The 17134-nt window shown below is 43.5% G+C and overlaps 1 protein-coding gene across 1 annotated transcript in view; it reads left to right on the top strand.

Moving 5' to 3' along the window:
* LOC122564218 (calcium-binding protein 8-like) overlaps window positions 1-17134 on the top strand; it is a 147137-nt gene that overhangs the window by 35939 nt on the left and 94064 nt on the right. The window contains exon 3 of the mRNA XM_043718914.1: window positions 13391-13534. Coding sequence (XP_043574849.1) covers window positions 13391-13534 — 144 coding nt within the window. The remainder of the gene's footprint in view (window positions 1-13390; window positions 13535-17134) is intronic.

Genomic DNA, 17134 nt, shown 5'->3' with positions numbered 1-17134 from the left:
CAACAACTCACCAGAACGAAGGACCCGATACCCAGCATGAGCAAAACTAATGTAGTGTACAAAATCCCATGCAAGGACTGCACAAAACACTACATAGGACAAACAGGAAGACAGCTAACGATCCGCATCCATGAACATCAACAAGCCACGAAACGCCACGACCAGCTATCCTCAGTAGCCACACACACATTGTTGAGGTGGGTTCTGAAAAGGTTCTTAAATGAAGATGGGGGTGGGTGGAGAAATGGAAGAACTGAGCCACGGCACTACTGTCATTAGTAGAATGAAAAGAATAAGGTTTGTACAGAAGGCCCACTCTGACAGGCACAGATCTTAAGATTTTTAGGTTTGGAAGATGTTGCAGAGATAGGGAGGGGTGAGGCATCCGTGAAGGCTGCACATTATAAATTTGAGATGTTGGGAATTTTCGTGCCTAGGTAACTGAATCCAGCAGGTAATGAAGTCTAATGCTGGCATCTTAAGGGTGATTTACTCTGTTACATTTGGCTTTGTGACAGTGTGCAAAAATCCAAGTGGGTGGAATCTGCAGTGACTGCTGCATTAATGTACTGTATGGACAATGTAAAGAGAGAGTAGAGTTCCTTACAGAGAAATTCATATGCTACTCATTTCACCTTCTGAGTTTCCTGTGAATAAGGAATACTGAAATCTCACATTTCTGGAAACATTTGATTTCTTCCACAAATTAATTCAAGATTTTATAATCAAAGCCTCACAATTCATGAGAAATGCTTTATCTGGAAACTAACCAAATCACACTTGGTGCTGAATCAGTGACATAACCCCATGGCAAGTCTGTTGAAATGCAAAGAAATTGCACGCTTCAATCTCGACAGGAAATAAATGCGGATGAACAAGTCGGTTGCAGGTCCAATCTCTCCGTGCTTCAGGAAGCAGTGTTCAGCACTGATAGAACAATTGGATCAAGAAACTGAGAGCAAGCTGGTCTGGAAACTGAGAACCAACTGGCTCAAAACATTGCGAGTAAAGTCACTCAGGAAACAGAGACCAAACAGACTCAAGAAACCAAGAGCGAAATGGCTCGATAAACTGAGAGAGGAAACCATCTCGAGAAAGTGAGAGAACTAACTGACTCGAGAAACCAACAACTTTGCTATTTTACTATTTTGTTATATATAGATACCGAATGAGGTGCTCGTAAAAACTGTTCCATTAAATCAATCAAGTGCCTCTGGAACAGACGCAATTCAAGTAGATTGCAAGTATCTTCTGGAATATGAGATTACGTTTGTGGCTTTAATAATGTTTATTTCATCATCATTTTTGCTTTATTCGGTTAAAATATTGAAATTAATTTGATAATTCTGAGTCTTCTTCTGCTTAGCCAATGGGAAATTTAAGTAGTGCAGGCTACATGCCTATCAAATCAGAATCAGTAGACAGCACAAATATCGTATCTAAATATATTTCCAACTATTATCTACTGCCTGATTTAATGCTAGTGACTATGTCCAGTGTGCAACCGGTCTCTCTAAGCATGCATAGATTTCCGAGCCTGTTATTGTTATGGATTCATCATCAATCAAAACAGAAATTCCTCTTGAGTTACTTTGTTTTGTTTTCACTTATTCAAAATAATAGAATATGTAACATTATTAATGGTTAGACCTTGACGCATTACCATTTGCTCTGTTGTGAGGTGAAGTGCAAGTTCTTCACACCTTTCACAATTAAGAATGTGAAAAAAACCATTTTGCATACCAAATGTAGGTGCAGATGGGGCTACACTGGTCAGGTCATGTCTTGTGAATAGCTGAAGAACAAATTTTGAAGAAAATGCTTTGTCATTCATTGACAATGGGAAGCAACTGCCTAAAAAATGACCCAAACCTGTAAGTTGTTAAATAGAAGTGCAAACAGTTTGCTCAAGATAAGAAAGCATGGTAAAATACCATTCAAAAACTACCTTCTACCATGAGGTCTATTGCCTGCTGATGTTGAATGTAAGTTTCAGCTGAAGAAGCTTCTACTGAATAATAAAGTTTCATAGCCTGGTGTCTCTGTGATCCACTGTTCACTGCAGTAGTTCATGCCAAACAATCAGTTATAAAACCAACAGAATGAAAGAATCCAAACTCATTATTTGTCCTGTCCACACCTCCAGTTATCTGACTGGGAAAAAAGTCTGGCAATTTCAATAATTTGCTGTTAACTTGATTCTGAAATTCATTCTGAAATTCCCTCTGGACACTGGTCCAACCAACTGCACAAGATTCAAAAAGCTTTGAACTCTCTTCCGTTTTAAAGTAATGTCTGGAAAGTTATAGTAACTTTTTATTTCAGCTGGAGGGCAAGGACAGGGTCTGATCTTTCAGTAATTTATTTCTCATGCACGTGTTCCCACATTAGCATTTACTCAGCAATGAAAGAAATTGCAGACAGTAAAATCTCCACTGTGATCTCCCCACTGATTCCAGGCTGGGTAAATGGGGACATACTATATTGGTGGGAGACTTGACAATATTTTAACATCAAGACCAAAATTGCCTGTAGTAAAGTCAGGATTTAGATCACTAGAGCGCACAGTAGTTAAAAAAAATTGAGACAGTACTATATAGATCAGTTATGCTCAACTCCTTCATTATTTCAGGCTATTGAAATGAGTGCAAAACATTTTCAGTTAATTCTTAAGTCCAACTAGTACTTTATTAGCAGATTTGGGCCGAAATATTCTGAGCCAAAACTGGCAGTGAGGAATCTGGCACCAGTGAATTTTGAATCCTGGGAATGCCAAATGAATGATGAGTAATAAGCAACTTGCTTGTAACTCTCAATAAAAGTCTCAGTAAATGCCAATTTTTTTTATTCATGGGGTGTGGGTGTCGATGGTTGGGCCAATATTTGTTGCTCATTCATAATTGCTATGGAGTGGGGATGATGGGTTGACTTCCTGAATCATTGCAGTCCATTTTGGTGTAGGTATACCCACAATGCTGTAAAGGAAGGAGTTCCAAGATTTTGATCCAGAATTGTTCCCTCAGTGTCACTTTATTTCCAAGTCAGGAAGTTGAGTGGCCAAGAATTAAATTTAATATCTTGAACATCCTGGAATTTATCATTTCTATTTTAATTAAGAAGTAAAACGCATTATTACCTCCCAAGATATGTGCTGAAACCTACTGTCTATAGATTTTAAGATAGCTTGTCTTTTGTTGCCTTAGATGAAACTGTCTTATTGTAGTCTCCAAATATGTTTAGCCATGGCACCATGTAGCATATGCAAGGACTGATTTATATTCAGTTATGTCAGTTGTGCAGCTTCAGAACATGGGGATTGGAAAATTGGGCAAACAAATCTAATGCACATTTGGTTTCCAATTCATTGTGAGTGGCTACATTTTGTGCAGTGCAGTATTTGCAAAACTGCTCATGACTGGCTGAGAGAGAGCGTGATAGACTCTTAGAGGCTTCTACTGCCCATCAATTCTGTGCGAGAATGATGATACGTAAAACAGACATATTGGTGACTAAAGTGGCAGGGTGACGTGCAGGAGGGTATATTGCACTGAACGTGCACCACACCCCAAAGAGGTACAGGCTGCTTTTCACGCCTGTAGGAAATGCATCTGAAACAGATGTTAAACTTTTGGTATATTCAAAGATTTGATCCAATGCATTCTTCAAGCTTTCTCTGCAAAGTTTACTTTTGACTGTGGTGCTCAATGGTAAATTGTAAACTTCTTATTTACCACAGTAAATTAATTAGCAGCTTCTGATCACTATGTTTTCCAATTAACTGTCCCACCTCCTTAATTACCCAGCTCTTTAATTCCCTGCTTTAACCTCTTTCCTCCTTGATTTCCTCCCTCTACCACACCTTGTATGTTGACTTCCTGATCCTCTGAAAATGAGAACTTGTTTCTAGGGTAGCAATACTAAATATAGAAGGTTGATGGATGTTATATCATGGCAGTTTTAGTCTCAGGTCATGTTTTGATTTTTTTTTCTTTTTTTTCTTCCTCCAACTGGCGCACTATGTCGGGAACACTCCTTTTTGTTCTTCTCTTTTTCTTTTTTCTCCCCCACACTAGCGCCTAACTGCGGTAGTGCTTATTTTATCCCCAGCACCCATGGTGTGTGTGTGTGCAGGTGTGAGACACAGTGAGAGACACAAGGTGCACGAATCTTTATTCAAATTTCCACCACCAGGAAGAAAAGAAACACCCGAGTGGCTAGTGACAAGCAGCGCCCTGGCGCCCACCTCTCACTGAACAACTCAGGGTGTTGGTGGACACCGCGTGCTCCTTTTCCAGAGACACCAGGGCTCTAACTTAACCGCGGAAGAGGGGCGGGCAGTCAGCCCTAATGACCCCCTTCATGGCCCGCTGCCTGGACCTGTTGATGGCCAGTTTGGCCAGGCCCAGGAGCAGACCCACGAGGAGGTCTTCAGACCTGCCCTCCCTCCTCCGTACCGGGTGCCCGAAGATCAGGAGCGTGGGACTGAAGTGCAGCCAAAAACAGAGGAGAAGGTTTTTCAGAAAATCAAAAAGGGAGTGCAAACGCCCACACCCAATATATACATGGTCCACGGACTCCACAGCGCCACAGAACAAGCAGTTGGGCTGGGAGTCCGTGAACCACTGCAATCTGCGGTTGCAGGGGACTGCTGCGTGCAGCACCCACCACCCCAGATCTCCGAGAGAAAGGGGGAGGACTCCCGCATAGAGAGCCCTCCACTGGGGATCCCCACCATCTGGTGGCAAATGGGCACGCCAAGGCGTGTCCGGACGGTGGATGAGGGAGAAGAGGTGGATGGTGTGCAGCAGCAGTCAATACAGGGCCCACCTTTTTACGTCCTTAAAAGGGACAAAACTAAAATTCCGGAGGCGGCTCAGGTTGTGGGGCACAGGCTCCCGCGGGAAGTACGGGACCTTGGGGCCAATGTGAAATTCCGTCCGGGCTGAGGTGAGCGCGGACGGGATCCCACCGCACACCTGAGCGTCCTCCAACTGGTGCACTACGTCGGGTCCGAGCACCGCCGTTTTAAGGCGTCGGATGGCGGTGGCCACGTACCGGACGTCTACCACTGCCCTGCTCGCTATGTCCAGCGGCAGCATCCAGCCCAGGCTCCCGGGACCCAGCACGTCCCCGACCCTGGTCACCCTCGCAGCCACGGCCCTCCCCTCCGACAGCCACTCGAACCCGTGAGTATGGAGGTGCGGATTCCTGAGCAACGGCTCCCTGACGACAGCTGCTACTCCTGCCGGAGGGTAGGTGCGATGCAATTTGACCATGTTCCAGACAGTGATCAGGCCTGGTAAAAGACAGGCAGCGTCTTGAGGGCGACCTCCAAACCGTCACGGTTGACAAACAGGAGCTGCATGTCGTAGTTGAGGTTACGCACCTGACAGAAAAAATACGTCTCCAGGGCGCACCACCTAGGAGGAGTCTCGACTTAAAGATATCGCTGCAAGGTTTGAAGGTGGAACGTCGCGACCTGGGTGCGAATGCACACCAGCGACTGACCGCCCTCCTCAATAGGGAGACTCAGGACCTGTGCAGCGACCTAGTGCATCTTTTTGTCCCAGAAGAAGTCGACCAACGTTCTCTCGATGTCAGCGCCAAAACCAGGAGGAGGGATCAAAGTGACCAGCCGGTACCACAGCATGGTGGCCACCAGCTGGTTTATGATCCGCACTCGACTCCTGTAAGATAGCACTCGGAGCAGTCCTGTCCAGCGGCCTAGGTGAGCCGAGACTTTGGCCTCCAGCTCCTGCCAGTTGGCCAGCCAGGATTCCTCAGTCAGGCTGAGGTAGACCCCCAGGTAGAGGAGATGGGTGGTACTTCAGCTGAACCCCCGTAACTCCTCCGGCAGAGAGTCCACCCGCCACGGACCGACCAGTAGTCCGAAACATTTGGCCCAGTTGATCCTGGCGGAAGACGCTGCCGAGTACACGGCCTGGCACTCGCGCATTCTCCCCAGGTCAGCCGGGTCGGTGAAAGTGAGGAGCACATCGTCGGCGTAGGCCAAGAGGACCACCTCCATGCCCGCGCCACGCAGAACCAGCCGTGACAACCTCCTCCACAAGAAGTGCAGGAAAGGCTCCACGCGCGGGGAATACAGCTGGCCGGACAGGGGGCAGCCTTGACGCACTCCTCTCCCGAAGTGAAGGGGCGTCGTCAGGGACCAGTTAACTTTAACCAGACACTCTGCGGCGGCGTACAAAAGTCGGATCCGGGCGACAAACTGCATCCCGAACCCGAATGCCCGCAGGGTCCCGAGCAGGTACTGGTGATCCACCCTGTCGAACGCCTTCTCCTGGTCGAGAGACAGGAAGGTGCTCGGCAGACCAGCTCGTCGACAGAAATGGATCAGGTCCCGGACCAGGTGGATGTTGTCGTGTATCCTCCGGCCCGGGACCGTGTAGGACTGATCTGGGTGAAGGTCATATTTTGATTGTGGAGTGCTCCAATTATTAGTCCTATTGATTTAAATGGATGCAAGACAGTGGTGCTCACTATAGTCTGCCATATGCTGTTGGGAAAAAAATCTATTTGAATGAGTATTTTTTGCAAAGAGAAAATGAGCAAATAGATTTCGTGTAAATAGGGAGCTGAAGGTGATGTCCATTAGGTAACTATGTTGACATCAAAATTACCATGTGATAACTGTGCAGGTATTTTCAAATGAGATAGGGTTACTGTCAAATTAATAGGAACATAAGGAGCGGGAGCAGGCCGTTCAGCCCATTGAGCTTGTTCCACCATTCACTAGCATGGCTGATAATCTACCTCAGCACGATTTTCCTGTGTTATCGCCATGTCTCTTGATGACATTAGTCACTAGAAACCTATCGTTCTCTATCTTGATTGGTTTAATGCCTGAGCTTCAAAAGCCTTTTGCGTAGAGAATTCTAAAGAATTACCACCCACTGAATGAAGTAGTTCTTCCTCATTTCAGTAAGTTTCTTTGAGATCACTTCTTAATCTTCTAAATTGCAGAGAATAAAGGTTTGTTCTCCTCAACCTTTGCTAATAGGATAGCCCCACCATCCCAAGGATCAGACTGATGAACCTCCGCTGCCCTCTGTCTTTGGCAAGTATATCTTTCCTTTGGCAAGAGAACGAGAAAACTGCATACAACACTCCAGGTCTGATCTCACCAGTGTTCGAATGAATTGAAGAAAGACCTCTTTGCTCCTGTACACAAATCCTCACCCAAACTTGGCAACTTTCCAAATTGCTTTCCACACTTGCATGCTAGCTTTCAGAGATTTAAGAATGAGGACATCTAGCTCTCTTTTGGACATCAACATTTCCCAATCTCTTACTATTTAAGAGAAAGTCTACACCTTCATTCCTCCTACCAGAGTGGTTAACCTTGCACTTAACCACATTAAATTAAATCTAGTATGCTCTTGCCTGTTCCATCAGCCTGTCTAAATGCCCCAAAGCCTCTTTGCATCCTCCTCATATCTCACATTCCCATCAGATTTTTATATCTTCAAACTGGAAATATTATAATTGGCTCCCACATCCAAATAACTAACTAACTAATTTGTCCTGATGTACTGTTTGAAAATAATTGAAGGACCAATTAAACAAGCCACATTATTCTTTGTAAATTTATCAAGTAAAATCTTCAGATGTGAAATCATTTTCTCATACTGATCTTTCTAGAGATGTGAAGCTGATTAAGAGTATAACATTGAAACAGACCACTTGACCCAACTCATCCATGCTGGTGTTGGTGCTCCACATGTCCTACTCATGCCCCCCCACTCTCCACCGCCCACCTTTGGCAATGTCAACTAAACAACAAAACCTCGAACTTATATAGCTCCTCAATGTTCTGTGATGTCCCAAGATGCTTCAATGGAAGGTTGTCATGCAAAATATGACACCAAGCCACAATGGTGATGTTAGGAGAGGTGACTGGAAGCTTAGTTAAAGAAGTAGATTTTAAGGACTGTCACATGAGAAAAGAGGGAGAGAGACTAAGAATTTTAAGAAGGGAATTCCACTTGTTTGGGGCATTTAGGTAACTGAGGGCACTTTCATCAATGGTACAGTGATGACAATCAGGGACTCTGAAGAGACCAGAAATGAAGGAGTGCAATTATCTCTGAAATTTGTGGCACTAGGGGAGGTTGCAAAGATAGAAGGAGTAAGATGATAGAAAGATTTGAAAACAAGTGTGGGGTGGTACTGTGGCTCACTGGTTAGTACTGCTGCCTTACAGCACCCGGCACCCAGGTTCGATTCCACTCTTGGGCAACTATCTGTGTGGAGTTTGCACATTCTCCTTGTCTCCTCCTGATGCTCTGGTTTCCTCTCACAGGACGAAGATGCACAGGTTAGGTGAATTGGCAATGCAAAATTGCCCATAGTGTTCAGGGATGTGTGAGTTAGGTGCATTAGTCAGGGTAAATGTAGAGTAATAGGTTAGGGGAATGGGTCTGGGTGGGTTATTCTTTGGAGGGTCGGTATGGACTTGTTGGGCCGAAAGCATTCTACAATGATGGAATTTTAAAATTTTCCAACACTATCAGCATAAAAATATTTTTCTCCCTCGTGTTTATTACCTAATTTCCATTTAAATGCAGCTCAGAGTGAGAAATGCAGCACATGGATAAGACAATAAATTCAGGCCACTTTGTCTTTACAGTGCTGTATGTAAGGCTTACCTTTCAGTCCTTATTTGTTTGATTTTGGACACATCTAAGCTAGATGAGGACAGAAAGTGGGTTTAGGATCTGCACTGCAGGAATCTTTCTGTCAGAAGCAACAGATGGCAGAAACAGTAGTGGCATTTTTGTAATGAAGGAAAACAGCGTTTTGATATTATCACTTTTCTGCCATTACTCCTCCATTTGTTTCTGTTCTAAAAAAGGAGGTCATTTAATTTTAAGATTTGATGAGATAGATATGGATAAAGTACCCTTGGGGCAGTCTAGAACAAGGGGGCATAACCTAAGATGATGGAGTATAATATGTTATTAGTTGGAAAATTGAGTTCAAGTACAAGTAAATAGACTTTTAGTTTTCAGTTTCTTTGGTTTTGAAAGGGTCAGGAAATTTTCTTTCAGCAGTGGGTATTGTGTTATATCATTAAGAGACATGCTGTTGATACCGTCGCTATGTAATAACATTTGGCCTGAGGGTATAATGACCTTATACATCCCTCTTACCTTGGATCATTTGAAGCATATTGCAAACATGGTTTTCTCTTCTAATCTAATACGATGATGTTAGCCCAGGCACTTATGTGCCTGAGGAATGTAATATTTATAAATCATAGTTGTTTGTAATTAAGTCTCTGCTGGATTCTTCCATCGCATCATATTCACATACAGTTTCTACATTACAGGAGATAACATATGGATTGCTGGATCAGGTAAAACACGGTGTTGGGGCACACTCGGACCAACAAGTATAAACAGCACTTTAAAAAAATTATGTGACTTGAGCTAAATGACTAGACAAGTGACCTGATGTGATAATTGCTAACTTTAGATTTTATGACCCAAAAGAAAGAAAGGTCAGATGCAGGTTATGTTTAGGAGAAAGGACATATACCAGTGGATGTGCTTTTTGTCAGCCTGAAAGACATCAAAGTAACTGGAAAAAAAAACACTTGTTGTTTCTCCTTAGAAAAAAATCAGTGAGTTAGCCTGTGGCTGTGTGTCTAAGGATGAGGCAGAGAGAAACACATCTGATGAATGTGCAGAAAGTTGCTGAAAAGGAATGTATGGATCTTTGTCAATTGAGTTAGAAATGAAAGAGTGAAGATGGGAGTGATACCTCATTAGGATTGATTATAAAGGATATTGCTATGAAAAAGTGTTGTATCTTTTTTATCATGTATCCTTGTTTTTTTCCTTTGAAAAACTTAACTTCTTTTGTTAACAGTAAAGTGGCAGCCTTGAGTGGATATGTTTAGTGACTGACCACCACAGTACAATTTTCAAAGTTAAAATGTGGTCTATCAAGCAAGGTTTTACTTGAAGATCTTAATTGTCTAGTATTACCATTGATTGGGATAAAAAAAACCTTTAAAATTAAGCCTAAGTCTTTTAAAAATCAAATCAGAAAGTACTTCTTAACACAACGTGTATTGTAAATTTGGAACTCTTTTTTTCTGAAGTGAAAATCAAATGTTTCAAAAATGAGATTATTGGTTTTTTTGATAGCCAAGAATGTTAAGAGAGGTGTTGATCAGAATTCATGTGGTGGTACATGAAATAATTCACTTGGGACAAATAATAAAAGAAATGTTAACAGGATGAATAGTTGAAAGATCGAATGATCATTGATGCAGAAATCGAATAAAACAATTAAGCTGTTTCGTGTGATAAAAAGAGTGTTCAAAACGTGGAATTGAGATTGCTTAATGATATTAATGGGATTGAATAAAAGTAGATAAAATGCCAAACTGTTATTTTCTGGAAATATTCACTGGAGGAAGTATTAGCGATATGCCTGCCGTAATGGGATGATGTAGGATTAACATGCTATGACTTAAGTGAATGTCAGAACCAGCATTCAAAACACAAAGCTAATAAATCTTCAAGGAGAGACACTCAGTGGTACTCAACGAGGCTAAGTAGAAAACCTATGGCGTGATGGCAATACATCACAAGGGTGTTAGGGGAGTTGGTAATGAGATATTGGTGGAGCAGCACTGAGTTAACTGTCCATAGAATGTCTGTGTCCTAATTCCAATTTTTTTTCTTGATGTTACATTTGAGGATTTTCATTTTAAGATTTAATTTGCACATGTTTCAAATTCTCTTTGAAGCCACATCCATTAAGTGTGGAGACAGGAACAACCTTATTTCTCAGTATTTGAAGGCCTCCTGCTCCCTCCATGAAGTCAGAGATCATTTGGGTTTACAGAGTTATAAAGTTACTGATATCATATTCATACCTTAATGGCTCTTAAAGCTGTATTGCTCATTAAATCAAACCCTGTGAGATTTACCTTCCTCTTCCTTGAGAATATCTGCACTGACTCTAATATATCGGCATCTCTTGATACTGTGCCTAAGATGGCACTGCTATTTTGCTAGAAATGGGATTGATAGTTTTACGCGGGCAAAAGCCAGAAACTGCAGATGCTGGTAATGTGAAATACAAACAGAAAGTGCGTTATATGAAGAGTCCTAATTGGAGAGAGAAACAATTAGTATTTCAGACTTTTCATTTTATTATTTGAATACTTGGTTAGTTTTCCAATTCTGGTTGGATGGATTCTCAAATCTTGCATCACATGACAAACCACACTGCATCCTTTCTTCATCGTTTGCCCAATCTGTCCATCATTGTAATACACCACCTCCCATACTAACAGGTCCTGTCACCTAACTTAGATTATTTTAAACTCTTAGTTAAATAGCCTTTATCTCTGCCTCCAGCATTTTTCTAACTAATAAGCAGAAGTACACAAAATATTTTAAAAAATCTCAAAGCATTTACTCTGCTTTAGACCTAAGGACCATAAGATATAGGAGCTGAATTAAGCTATTTAGCCCATCAAGCCTCCTCTGTTATTCGATTATGGCTGACATGTTTCTCAACCCCATTCTCCTGTCCTTTCCCTATAGTCTTTGATTCCCTTACTAATCAAGAACCCATCTGTCTTAAATACATTCAGAGACTTGACTTCCGCAGCCTTCTTTGGCAGAGTTCCAGAGATTCACCACCTTCTGGCTGAAAAAATTCCTCCTCATCTCAGTTCCAAAGTGTCATCCCTTCATTCTGAGGCTGTGCCCTCAGGCCCTAATCTTTCCTGCTCGTGTAAACATCTTCACATCCACTCTATCCAGGCATCTTGGTGTTCTGTAGTCCTCTGTCATCCTTCACAGAGCACAGACCCAGCGTCCTCAACCCCTCCTCATATGACAAGGTCTTCATCCCTAGGATCATTCCTGTAAACTCTGGACCTGTCCAGGGCCAGCACATTCTTCCTCAGGTCTGGGGCCCAAAACTTCTCATGATATTTCAAATTTCTCTCACCAGATGCTGCCAGACTTGCTGCGTTTTTCCAGCAATTTCAGTTTTTGTTATAGATTTTCAGCATCCATAGTTCTTTGATTTATTTGTATGATAGATGAAATGATGTTCTCAGTATTCTCCAGGAATGCACACAACAACTCTTGAGATTACACTTTAGTTCTTGCTGACTCAAGGACAATCCTGTAGGGTTTGTAACCCTACAGCATGGGTACTGTTTGGGTGGAATATGGCTGACAAATGGGGTTATTTTACCTTTCCATTTTAGCCTGTTGGCTGCCCCAGAATACCTATAACAGGGCTCACATTGCTTTTCTTAGTGTGGGTGTGCCTCAGTTCTTTGTACATGCAAGCCTGCAGACACATGCCAGGTCCTATACAGGCTTGGGATGAAGGAAGTCTCCACTTTGGTAACCCTCTTTGCCATCACTACTTCATTGAAGCCCTGACTCTTGCAAGTTGAAAATCATAGCTTACTTCAGAAACCTGCGTTCCATCAGACAAAACCCAATGTACCAGCTAATTAAATTCAGCTTATGTGGAGAATATTTCACTGTTTTGGATAGGGTGGAATTAGCTGGGTAGTTCTGTCCAGTCAAGTTTAATGCTATCTCCAACTGAAGTCTACGCACAGCACACCATTGCCAGCACAGGCCACTGAATGGAAATCATATTAGAAAATTAGTTGATTTTTCTTCTGTCTTATTCAGGTCAATTGCAGCAATTCCACTGAGATCAGTGAGACCATGAAATGCAGTAGGGGAATTCCTGCCTAAGACCTACTCTTGCCATATGGATTTAGAAATGATGATAGAAAGTTTTAATTTCTGCACTTACATATTTGTCACAATGGGCAGTAATTCTGTGAAATGAAGTTATTTTAATGGGGACCTCAGGAAAGTATCCTGTGTGCACAATTATTGAAATCATAAAATCATCTACTGAGTGCTAGTTTATAATTTTGCTCAGTGTTAATGAATAAAGAAACTTTCCCTATTTTGTTTGACCACAAGTTCCATAAAGAAACCAAAATGTTTCTTTCAAGGTGATATAGTACATCAAAAGATATGGGGACACAGTGAGAACAGCCAGGATCATATTGAATGGTGAAGCAGGCTCAAAGGGCTGAATAGCCTACTCCTGCTCCTATATTCTTTGTTTCTAAGCTGTTCCTGTACAAGGCACAAATGATCTGGTCATTATGGCTTTTAGCACTTTGTTGTGTGCTGATCATTTTTCTATATTACAATAATGACTACACCTCCAAAAGTGCTTCACTGGATATAAAGCCCCTTAGGACATTCCAGGGTCAGGAATGACATTATACAAATGCAAGGAAGTTCTATCTTTACTCAATTGGAACTGTTATTCTTTCTTTCATGTACATTAACAGAAATAAGAGAAGCCTTTCGAGTTTTGGATCGTGATGGCAATGGTTTCATTTCCAAGCAAGAACTGGGCATGGCGATGAGGTCCTTGGGTTATATGCCCAGTGAGGTGGAACTGGCGATCATCATGCAACGGCTGGACATGGATGGTAGGAGAAAATTTATCACATTGCTGTTATGCAGTAGATATGTGCAGTATCATTAATGTACCTGATTTATAAACCACAACTCTTAAATATTTATTTAAAGGTTATCTAATTGCATCTTACTGGAATATTAAAGATCAAATGACTGAATAATTTTCAGCTGCATGTGGCGATAGCTCTGCTTGAGACAATTATATCTTTGCCTTGGAGTGAGTGTACTCAACCTATACCGTGTCTCAAAACGTAAAAATACAAAAGGAGATGTCTCAAGTTGACTTCCGTTTTAAGTGAACTGATAGACAGATAGAGCAATACTATTTTTACTAGTTGTTAGTGGCTCAGTGGTTAGCACTGCTGCCTCACAATGCCAGGGACCTGGGTTCAATTCCAGCCTTGGGCGACTCTCTGTATGGAGTTTGCACGTTCTCCTTGTGACTGTGTGGTTTTCCTCCGGATGCTCCAGTTTCCCCGTGTCTGCGTGGGTTTCCTCTGGATGCTCCAGTTTCCCCGTGTATGCGTGGGTTTCCTCCGGATGCTCCAGTTTCCCCATGTATGCGTGGGTTTCCTCCGGATGCTCCAGTTTCTCCGTGTAAGCGTGGGTTTCCTCCGGATGCTCCAGTTTCCCCGTGTCTGCGTGGGTTTCCTCTGGATGCTCCAGTTTCCCCGTGTCTGCGTGGGTTTCCTCCCAGTGCTCCAGTTTCCCCGTGTCTGTGTGGGTTTCCTCTGGATGCTCCAGTTTCCTCGTGGGTTTCCTCCCAGTGCTCCAGTTTCCTCCCACTATCCAAAGAGGTGCAAGTTAGGGTAAATTGGCCATGCTAAATTGCACACAGTGTTCAGGGATGAGGCGGTTAGGTGCATTAGTCAGGGGTAAATGTAGGATAGTAGGGAATAGGTTTGGCTGGGATACTCTTCGGAGGGTTGGTGTGGACTTGTTGGGCTCAAGGGCCTGTTTCCACACTGTAGGGTATCTACGATTCAGTTCCACTGAGCGGGCAACAGCAGAGATGGGTTGGATCAGCTGCTCCAAATCATTGGTCTAGAAAACAAGGAAGGATAGTGTGCTATGATCAAAATCACAGAGGATAGCTTTTGTGATTTTGGCAGGTTGTTTTTTTTTTGTTGATTTATTGGGGCAGAAATTGATTGAAGTGGTTCACACCTGGAGGTTTGCGAAAACTAGGCATGATATGGGAAGTATACTGCGTGCAGGGGAGGATAGGACAGGGTCCCATAGGATGCAGATGGAAGTGAAGTTGGAGTTTGAAAGGAGAGAAGGGATGGTAGTGGACATTATGAGATAGAGAACATCAGCAGTGTTGAAAGAGAGGAATTAAACTACCTGTACAACTAGTATGGGTACCAGAAAGGGACATCAAGTGTTGAGCTTCACTAAAAATGGGGTTAAGTGTGTGGGGGTGGGAAGAGAAGACCAGCTGGGAGAGAGAGTGAAGGAAAAAATGCTGAGAAATGGTGGGAACTGCTGCTTATGAGTGCTTTGTCAGATGGGTATAGCAATGTGGTAGAGACCAATGAATGGAATGTTTATAGCTTGCGAGATATAATTGCAGATTGGCAGAAGCAGCATGAGAATGTTGCTGTTGTCTGATTGACACGATCAAGACATACAGAAGCCTTGTGTTGTGTCCTTAATTGATCCTTCATCCTATCCATATAAGTCCAGTGATGTGAGAGATGATGGGACTGAGAATGGCAAGATGCCTTCAGAAACAGGGTCAACGTGACTCTTTAGTAATTCTTTATAAGGGAAGGAACTGGTACACCTAAATTAGTTCTGACTAACAACATTTCAATTTGCAGCAAGAAATGGGCTTTTGTGGTGCAAGCTGGTGTTGTGCATATGAGAATATAATTCCCTGCCATTAATACAAAAGGAGAGAATTACCCTCTGGTCCCAGACTTTCGCTGGGATTAGTGATGGCTATTCCCAGTTTAGAGCACTCTGGCACTTATGCATGATTCAAATTTCACAAGATTTTATCACTCTGTCATAAAATCACATACTTGGTTGAAACTATCCTGTTTCTTGCTCTCATGTTTGCTAATAGCCCCAGAGTTGCTTCTGTGCCAAAAAAGCTCTGTTTGAAATCTTCTCCAATAAACATTGTATTAAAGTACTAACATTCCCTCATAAGAGAGCTAAAATGTTCTGCTAGCTGCTTTCCCTAGAGCTGACATCCATCTTTACTAGACATAAAACTCTGAGGCAGCAGGAGCAGTAGAAATATGTACATGCACCTGCTCCTACCTCCCCCTTGACCATGACCCCACCCCCCATCACCAAACCATCATCTCCCAGACCATACAGAACCTTATCACCTCAGGAGATCTTCCACCCACAGCTTCCAACCTTATAGTCCGGGAACCCTGCACTGCCCGGTTCTACCTCCTTCCCAAGATCCACAAGCCTGACCACCCTGGTCGATCCATTGTCTCAGCATGCTCCTGCCCCACTGAACTCATCTCTACCTACCTTAACACTGTCCTCTCCCCCCTAGTCCAGGAACTCCCAACATACGTTTGAGACACCACCCATGCCCTCCACCTCCTCCAAGACTTCCGTTTCCCCGGCCCCCAATGCCTCATCTTCACCATGGAATTCCAATCCCTCTACACCTCCATCTGCCATGACCAGGGCCTCCAAGCCCTTCGTTTCTTCCTCTCCCGACATCCCTAACAGTACCCTTCCACCGACACTCTCATTCGTTTGGCCGAACTGGTCCTCACCCTTAACAATTTCTCCTTCGAATCCTCCCACTTCCTCCAGACCAAAGGGGTAGCCGTGGGCTCCAGTATGGGCCCCAGCTATGCCTGTCTCTTTGTTGGCTATGTAGAACAGTCCATCTTCCGTAGTTACACTGGCACCACTCCCCACCTCTTCCTCCCCTACATTGATGACTGCATTGGCGCCACCTCGTGCTCCCACGAGAAGGTTGAGTAATTCATCAACTTCACCAACACATTTCACCCTGAACTTAAATTTACCTGGACCATCTCTGACACCTCCCTCCCCTTCCTGGACCTCTCCATCTCCATTAATGATGACCGACTTGACACCAACATTTTTTACAAACCTCCCGACTCCCACAGCTACCTGGATTACACCTCTTCCCACCCTACCTCCTGCAAAAATGCCATCCCCTATTCCCAATTCCTCCGTCTCCGCCATATCTGCTCCCAGGAGGACCAGTTCCACCACAGAACACACCAGATGGCCTCCTTCTTTAGAGACTGCAACTTCCCTTCCCACATGGTTAAAGATGCCCTCCAACGCATCTCGTTCACATCCCGCACCTCCGCCCTCAAAGCCCACCCTCCAACCGTAACAAGGACAGAACCCCCCTGGGTCTCACCTTCCACCCCACCAGCCTTCTCATAAACTAAATCATCCGCCAACATTTTTGCCACCTCCAAACAGACCCCACCACCAGAGATATATTTCCCTCCCCACCCCTTTCTGCCTTCCGCAAAGACCGTTCCCTCCGTGACTACCTGGTCAGGTCCACGCCCCCCAACAACACCCACTCCCGTCCTGGCACCTTCCCCTGCCACCGCAGGAATTGGAAAACCTGCGCCCACACCTCC

This window comes from Chiloscyllium plagiosum, chromosome 28 (genome assembly GCF_004010195.1).
Source record: "Chiloscyllium plagiosum isolate BGI_BamShark_2017 chromosome 28, ASM401019v2, whole genome shotgun sequence".
NCBI lineage: Eukaryota > Metazoa > Chordata > Chondrichthyes > Orectolobiformes > Hemiscylliidae > Chiloscyllium > Chiloscyllium plagiosum.
Note: the sequence above shows the minus strand (reverse complement) of the source record. Positions and strands in the feature narration are given on the sequence as shown.